Here is a 9,006-nt window from a genome sequence, read left to right as displayed (position 1 = left end):
CAGGCACATGCGGAGACCCGACCTAGCCCCCCCCCAAGAAAAATCCTGTGTACGACACTGAGCAGGGCTCGTCCTTCCAGGACCGTGGGCACATCTCGGCAGGGTGAGCTCTTCGGGTCGAGTACTTGAGCTGAATTTACTCCTCCGCTGATGGATATCATGAGAAAGGAGTATCAAGGCAATATTTCGGCGGCGATACCTGAGAGTTCCTCAACCGATGTCAAAGAAATTCTAAATCAATAACGGTGAGCCACGAAAACCTCTTCTCATGAGATCGCAAGTCTTCTACGATCCTCCTCGAGGCGAACGACTTTGAGAGGAAGTCCGTGCGCAACAGCCACGGCATGATATTGTTGGATGAAGTCAAGAGTCAAGAGTCCGCTTCGGGATTCCCCATCGGACTCTGGTGCCGTGGCCCAAGCCTGATGGCGCGTTCCCCTGCAAGCTGTTCCGAGACGCCTCATGCAAGGGTCCGGCGATTCGACCGAGTGCCGCAAGGTCGCCATAAATATTCGGAGATCGAAAAAGTCTCGAGGCAGAAATCCACGATGAGGAAGTACGGTGTATCACGCTGCACACTCGAATGAATTACGTGATTCATATAAGAAAATAATGATATAATCGAGTTCAAAGAGAGTTCTATGGGAATTCTATTCCCGACTATATCACCTATCCGACTCGATTATACAATACCTTCCGGATTTTGATATCCGGGAACGCTCGAAAAATCCATCTGATGTACGATTATTGTTAACCAAGGAGTTCCTGCGCTGGACATTGCCCGGTCGTATCGCAGCTAAGCTATCCGACGCACGACGCTGTCATAACACTGGTCGGGGGAGCGAGGAGGTCATGATTCCTCGGATGAGGTCCGACTGGCTCGACTTCGAGTTGCTGCTCCGGCTCTTCAAGAAAAATGACCCACTCCCTTCGATGATTCTGACTCAATCCAATTTGAACACAAACCACGTTTCCAGCCCTTGTGGAATTCCTCTTCGGTCACCGCGGTGCGAATACATAAATCACATCATCAAGTCCCGGAAGACATGTAATCGAGTTCCAACGACCCTGGGGTGACTGATCAAACCTGGAGTTTTTCGTGGTTATATGTATGATCGAGTTTTCAGTTTCTCTGAGCGAAAAATCGAGAGGTGGTGGGTTTAGCGCCACCAGTTAAGCGCCAGCCTCATAGAAGTCCTCGGGCCCACCCCCAACGACGGGTTGTGGACCACGATGTTATAACATAACCTTAGGCGACTTAGGTCCACAACAGGTACATGGCCCAAAATCGGTACGCTTCCCTTATAAAAATGCGGAAGAAGGCCGGGCATACGTTTGGAAGGTCTCCTACCTGGGAGTTGCCCACGAAGGGTTCGTTCGGTCCTCTCGATCAGCTCCATGATATCGAAAAATATGTACATACATATATCTCCCGGTCTCACGATCCCATAGTGGAGCCGTATGAGACGTGAGGGATGAGCCAGAGACCTTACCGAAATTCCGAGGCTTCCTTGATCTCCGGATAGAATGCCGCTTGCGCTCTCTGATGGTAAGGAATGTCTTGAACTCTTCAGCGAAGGACTGGCAGAGTTCAAATCGAAAAACCGATTTCTTCGTGAAGTTTCAATCGCAAGAACTCCCCATGCAAGCTCTCACAGACGTCGGCATCCAGCCTGCCGTGAAAGGCACTCCCGGTCGCCAGTGTGGGAGTGGTACCCGTATACCGGTACTCGTCGGGCAAGGTTCTTGGAAAATCATTCAATCCCGGTGAGTATTATTGCGAACATGGAAATCGTGTCGGAGCTGTCGCCTACGGCGCGGCGTCGGGAGCTACCTCTCAAGGAGATCTATACATGGGTGATCGAATCCGTCTGTAACTTCCGGACTCCCTGATCACTTCGTCTGTCGCGACGAGTCCATTCTGTTGACGGGACGCGTCTTACGTGCTTCTCTGGAAGGGCGGCAGCAGGACAGTTTGATAGCTACCGTAAAATTGGCTTTGGCGAATGGAGGATCCTGATCAGCTCGAAATCTTCCTGTCAAGTCTCTTCCCCTAGACGAAGATGTTCTGTCAAGATACCGGCTGGGGACAGATAGTGAACAAGAATGCTGAATGATAAGCTCCGGGAATCAATCACGGCGAGACCCGAGGCGCTTCATCGGTAACATCGCTCATGGGGAATTATCCACCAGCCTCATGAGTCATGACTTTCGAATCGTGAACCTGATCTGACTCCATCATGACTTTTACAAAGAAGACTATTTTGAAACACCTCTCTTTCGAAACCCAATCAGAGCGCTCCGATACCAGAATCCCTGAATGATGGCGGATGAGTGACAGTTTGGGCAAATCACCAAAAATGCGATTCCAACTCAAACACGTAGCGCACGAGAGGAGAACACTCGGTGCCATTCGGATCCAGTCGGTCCCATAGAGTTGTCGTTTATCAGAGAGGGGCGGGCACGTTTGTCCAACGCCTCAATTTGACATTCTCACAATCATTTCTGAGACCGACATAGAAGACTCTGCAGCAGGTGCTAGCTGTCCAAGTCACCCGGACGCATCTGACGCTCGCGAGATCCTGGACGGCGAGGGCATACCTGTGTCTCAGTCAGTTGAAGATCGATCGAGATTGCGACAGATCTGCAGAGACGAAGTTGAAGGAATATTTCTGGAATATTCGCCGACCCCGGCTCACCCATTTGCTGAGCTTTTCCATCAAATCCTATTGAGCAGCTTATCCGCATTGATGGCACTGCCGTGTCGGACTGAATTTGGGTACAACCTCACCAAGGTCGCACCGTGAAGAAAATAGATTCGGGGTCGACACAGGTGCCGTCTCCGACGATACTGTTTGCTCTGCATTTGACGCAATAATCCCGATCTATTATCGCAGAAATCATGTCTGCAGAAATTTGAAGGGAGACAGATCGGGAATCAGGACAAATATGTTTCCAACAGAAGCGATCAGAAGGCTTTCTCCTCGGATCGCGTCTAATCCAATGGATCGATGTAGATTCAATAAGCTCCTCATCTCGAATGGGGCATTCGAACGATATAAAGGCGACAACGTGATTGCCGGTACCAGGGTGAGTTGTCAAAAAGAGAATTCCACAGAATATGAATTCTCACGGTCCCAAAGCGGGCCTAAAACATGCGATCTGTTACCATACAGACTTCGTGTCGGCTGCGTTTCAGACCCCCAAAGAGCTAGACAACGCACGACAGAAATCGAGGATGATGCTTATCTCCCAATCAAAGAGGATCATATGGGAGCAGCGTCAACCCGAATTGAATTACGAACATCCCGTGAGAATCAGAAGTATCTGATTGAAGCGACCTGGGCGGATCTCAGAGATCTGTTCGGAGGTAGAAGTGGTTAGGTTTCAGGAATCTCCGGATGAATGAGGAATTCTCTTTTCATGAGTCATTCTGCTCGAATGTCAAATTGGGAAATCCACTTGATAGGGAGCTCCCTGATGAGACTTGTCAAGGTCGATCAGTCGACTTCTAGAGGGATAGGCAGAGATATATCCGAACGGGATGAGATCCTTGATCTCGTTCCGACCGGGGTTTCCCGAACTTTCCGCGGTCCGGGAGAGGAGGGGAGTAATTCGAGAAATTTTCTGTGAACTTATCCGGAGAATACAGAGAGATGAGACCTGTCTGCTGTAATAATCTACTCTCTCGCGGAGCGAATTTTTCCATTGGTTCGGGTGATTTACGTGAGAAAGATGAAGAACTCGATCGGGAGAAAGGAAAGGCTCAAGGGCGCACCACCTTGAGCAGCCAAGGACCTCGGGTACGATACCATGGATAGATAATTGATAGTTATGTATTTAGTGAATTGTAGAATACGGCCGAGGGAAAAATTCTACAATTCGCTGCATTCTGGGGCATCTGGGAACCCTTGAGGGATCGGAGGGAGAGAAAATCGCACGCTTGTTCCCAAGCTCATTCGCACCTTTCGCAAGGATGAATGGTACTGCTATCGTATGACCGAGCGAATTCCTCTGTCGCGCTTGCTACCGATTCGACGCCGGTTATTAATGACAGAAAGCATTACCGTCGATAAGCTCTCTGTTTCGATAAGAGCCCCGTGATCCCCGAATTAATTTCGCGATGCTGTTGAAAGCTTCGAGAATTGAAGATAAATCTGCGCGCTTTCCGAGGATTGTCCCAGGTCCCATCCAAACCCGTCGAGCGGGGAATTCAGAGAGTTCCGACTTCCTAGAGATGAGTTCCTCGCCCTCGGCGATCGATGCACGAAGCACAGCTCTATTTGGTGTTCTATCCATCGAGTCTGGCGGAGGCTCCGAATTGAATTTCACCATGATGCTCACTCAGTCAGATGGAAACATCCCGGCTGGACTTTGCACTTTGCAAAGAACCGCGGCTCCTAGAAGCGCGACCATATGATGCCTCCATGTAACACCGCGAGGATCTGCATTGGACCAAAGTCGAGAGCTGCGGCTCTCGGAGAAGACTTCTAGTTTCGAGAAGCCTCACCCTCACGCAGCCCGTCGTTTCGCACTCATGCTGATGCTTCTCAGTTCCCATATATCGGTCATCATCATTCGGGTACGCGGAGATCGTCTTCTCCATCTTAGTTCGGAGCTTCATCAGCTGTTCATTCTACACTCCTCTTCCCATCGATCGAGGTATCCTCTCGATCGCTCCAGGTTCCGATGATTCTCATTATGATTACCAAGAAACTCCAAAATTTCCGAGAATCGGAATGCTGAGACGGGTCTTCTATGGCTTTGTGCGCTACCCCTATATCGTTTCCTTCGACATCTGAGCTCTCGAATAGCACTGGGTGGCTGGCCGAGCCGAGGCATCTCCAAATGGTATATATTCACCCACAGATTCCTCCAATGTGGCATCGACCAGGTCAGAACGCGTCTTGGCAAAAACTCGGAGGTTTTTTTACACACCACCTTCCGATCAGGCTTCGATTCGTCAAAGTCCTGTGAGAAGCTGATGAAGCTCGACTACTCGGCTCTGCGAAAAAACGCGTTAACCATGGAAAACCGCGGTCATTCATTGTCCCTCACAGAACGCAATGTTTAGAGGAAACCGCGACTGCGGTCTATAACCGCGGTCGTTGAGCCTCAGCTGAACCCTCCGATTGGGGGAATTGAAATTCGAATCCTTGATCTCATTGTCAGATGAGTCTCTCCAGAATCGCACTCATTGAAGTTGTGTGTGATGAAGAATGCCTGAGATACAGGAGTTTCACGAAGATATGAAGCATCAGCTCCCCTCGTCTCACGCTGACAATTACAAAGAGAATCAGGAGCAACAGCAGACGTCAGACTGAATGTTGAGGAGGCAAACCAGGTGCCAAGAATGCATGTTCACGGTGGAATGCTATCCGTATCTCTCTGGCATACTCTAGCCAACCGCGAGGAGACGGACCATTGCGAGTCAATGAGGAGAACTCCAATATCCCGAGGTTCTCGGTGCGACTCCAACATAAGGCCCCCGATGTAACATGGTCATCGAAGATTTCATGAGGAGTAAGGTGGCGTCGGGAAAATTGGTCGTCGATAAGGGAGCTTTGTTGCGTCACTGTCTATGCGGGAGCCGGACGAATGCAAACGATTGGTTGTGGCCCGCGATCTGCAGGTGAGGGTAGGTACTCTTTACGGCGGGTCCTCGAGACGAGATTACAATTCGCGGGTAGATCGCGGTTCAGCGCAACCCCCAGTCGTCCTCGATCCGTTTATCCGCATTATCGATCACGCTATATCCTTCGCATGCCAAACTTCAAAAAGCACTCTCTGCTCTTGACTTGAAATTCATTGCGAGCTATGCGTATCAGAGGTGAACGTGGATCTTCTCTTCATGCAGAAGCGACTTGTTAGCGATGTCGATTTTGATAGCAGCTTCGCTTGAAGTAAGCGCGGAATGGAATAAAAGTTCGACTCTCCTTTGATCCGAATTTGACTTCATGGGGTGCGTCTTGAGACACACCACATTTCCAAAAAGGGCTCAAGCAGTAATGCGATTAAGGACGAGCGACTGCAGACAGAAAACATGGCAACAAAACTTGAGACGACGACTGTCTGAGAACCTACATATATCACGCTGTTAGTCGCCCATGGTCAAACTCGATCTGAATGCATCATTGAAACCTGTATTTTGGATTTCCCGTCGGGCCGCCGCGACGATCGTTTGTTTTTTCGATGGTGTTTCGCTCGACTTTCCTGCCTCGTGAGTCTCGTAAATCCCGGTCGATGGCTCTCTAGGTGCGGGTGCGGACTCGGAAAGATGTTGGATGTCTTGCCACACCGTCGACCGATCAGAAATCAGTATCTCACTTCCCGGAAGAATCGGTCGAGCCCCAGGCAATCGAATACTTGCCACTCGGGATACTCTCGACGATTCGAAGCTGTAAGAATTGTCCTCTCCCTCGCTGGATTACAGGCAGCCGGAGTGAACACGGGTACGAGTGTCATCGTTGTGAGCGTTTGGAGATAAGCCGAAATTGGAATTCACTGAGCAGCTCAGGGTCCATCGGATACAGTCAGTGACTGCCGTCTGTAACTCCATTTGGCCAGCTCGCTGGATGGGTGGCTAAGCAAGGAATGCTCGACGACGAAATCGGCGGGAAGAAGACGCTCTTCGTATTCATGGCACGAAGGTCCTTCAGCAGAAGATATGCGATTTCAGGCGCCACCGCATCCGGACTGGAATTGCGTTCGGAATGAGATACGTTCTTGTACGTGCGATCGCCTGCTGGCTCCATCGTTTGACTGCTGTTCCTCCTATGAGCAACGCCGACTAGGATCGATGGTCCGCTCGTCCATGTTATGGCTGTACGTCATTTCGCCGTTGCCGGAGAGCCGTTTGCTCATGAGCGGAGACGCCTCCATCCGAGTGACCGGAAAAATCCGAGAGTAAAGGTCGCTACTCTTCATTTCTCATATCGACCAAGGAAGGAGGGGCCATCGAGCAAAAATTTTCTCTGATGTTTCCTGGATGATCCGTTAGTTGCAAGGAATAAAAGGAGTCGACGAATCTTCTGCGGTCAGCAGAAGCGACCGTGGTGATTTTTCCTTCTCGGAACGCATTGATATCGGTATCAACAGAGTGAACCAGCTGTCGACCCTGACGTCAATCGGGGCGTCACGTGGGAATTGCGATCGATGTGATTGACATGTAAGTCACAGGTCCTCGAGACACTTCCTGTATCAAAGCATCGTACAAGTGCTCGGGACGGGCTCGACCAAGCAGTATGATGAATTAGGAAGACATTTGTAGTTCTCGGAAACTGCGTTTCTTTCTCTCCCTCAATTTTTCTGCACTGATGAGTGGACGTGCGATGACGATATGGATGCTGCGTGATGTTCCGTTACACGTGCGTCGATGAGCATCGAATCCATGAATATCAAATATTTTCAAGCCTTACAAGCACAAAGACTCGGTGTGAACCTCACGATTGACTGGCGAGAGCTTCCTGCCGCCTCGTAAACAGTTCAATTGTTGAACGCGCTAACTAGATTGAAGAATCGCTTCCTCTCGCCGGCATTATCTGCCGCTAAAGCCTTGTATTTAATCGGAAGCGGAACGGAGAGAATCCGCACTTGACTCTAGCACTTCAGTGGAACAACATGCGAGCCTTCCAAACCGTGCTGGCAGCGATCTCGGCCGTTGTTGCCGTCAACGGTCAGATATACACCGGGTTGAGCTACGGTTCTGGTCTTTCTGGGCTGACGTCATACGCTCCCGCCTATTCCTACGGTGCTCGTTATTCGACGATTGCCGCTGCCCCCGCATTGTCGTACGGCGCTGGTTATTCTACGATTGCGTCGGCGCCCGCTGTCTCTTACTCTAACTCTATTGTCTCATCGCCTTTCACATCTTCGTTTGTTGCCGCTCCTGTATCTTATTCCGTCGCGGCCCCCGCTGTTACATCTCGCATCGCAACTGTATCCGCCGCTCCTGCCATCACTTCTCGTATCGCCACCGTTTCCGCCGCCCCCGCTGTTTCTCTCTCAGCTGCCGCCCCCGCCAACCTTGGTGTGATCGCCACCGGCGGGGCTCCAACCATCCGCACTCATGAGATCCACACTGGATCAGGAAACCAGGCCATCCGTATCGAGGACTTCCAGGCAGGAGATCAAGTGATCCGTGTCCACGAAGGACCTCAGGAAGCACCTCAAGTGGCTCAAGTTCAGGTCCCTGGTGAGCAGCATCACGTCCGAGTTATTAACCACCAGTCCGGTCCTGCTCAGGTAGAACGCGTCGTCTCGCGGGCTCAGACTCAAGTGGTCGACGTCCAGAAGCCTGGTCGGCCCGGAGCTCGAATCATCCAAGTGGTCAAAGGTCAATCTCCCGCTCCCTCCATCGAATTTGTGAATGCTGGCGGAGACTCACACCATGTCTACTACGCCGATGACGTTAATGCCGGGGGAGCTGTCGGAGGAGGAATCGTTGGGGGCAATATTGTGAGAACTTCCTACGCTGGCTCAGGCTTCGGAGGAGCCGTCATATCCGCCGCCCCTGCGATCTCTACCATCGGTTCCCGAGCAATCTCCGTCGCCGCTGCCCCCGCTATTCGCACAATCTCAGCAGCGCCCGCCATTTCTTACGGAACCGTCAGTTCCGCCCCCGCTGTCTCTTATGGAACCGTCAGCGCTGCCCCTGCGATTTCGTACGGAGGCTTCAGCGCTGCCCCTGCGATTTCTTATGGAACCGTTAGCGCTGTCCCCGCCGTCTCTTACGGAACTGTCAGCGCCGCTCCTGCTATTTCCTATGGATCTGCCAGCACTTCCCCCATCTCGTATGGACTCGGTGGATTCCATTATGGGGGTCTCGGTTACTCCACGGGCTACTCGCCTTATTACAGCAGCGGTTCCAACGTTTTCCTGGATGCTAAGAAGAAGTCGTCCGCCAAGAAATCTGCCTAGACTCCGACTCCACTCAATGGGGATGTTGTATTAATAAAATCGTTGATTTCGATTGTACCGAAAGTTTTCTGATTCGAAGGTTACCTT

General features: G+C 51.1%; 1 protein-coding gene across 1 annotated transcript; it reads left to right on the top strand.

The window, feature by feature from the left end:
• Positions 1–7,581: 7,581 nt before the first annotated feature.
• On the top strand, positions 7,582–8,993 carry LOC114828609 (uncharacterized). The gene has a single exon (XM_029113287.1). The coding sequence runs from the start codon at positions 7,621–7,623 to the stop codon at positions 8,917–8,919; it is 1,299 nt and encodes a 432-aa protein (XP_028969120.1). The 5' UTR covers positions 7,582–7,620; the 3' UTR covers positions 8,920–8,993.
• The last annotated feature ends 13 nt before the right edge of the window (positions 8,994–9,006 follow it).

This window comes from Galendromus occidentalis, unplaced genomic scaffold, assembly GCF_000255335.2.
Source record: "Galendromus occidentalis unplaced genomic scaffold, Mocc_1.1 scf7180000076522, whole genome shotgun sequence".
NCBI classification, from domain to species: domain Eukaryota; kingdom Metazoa; phylum Arthropoda; class Arachnida; order Mesostigmata; family Phytoseiidae; genus Galendromus; species Galendromus occidentalis.
This window is presented reverse-complemented; position numbering and strand designations above follow the sequence as displayed.

Bases quoted from the DNA above. Each gene is read 5' to 3' on its own strand.
- LOC114828609 (XM_029113287.1), top strand. From the start codon at position 7,621: ATGCGAGCCTTCCAAACCGTGCTGGCAGCGATCTCGGCCGTTGTTGCC.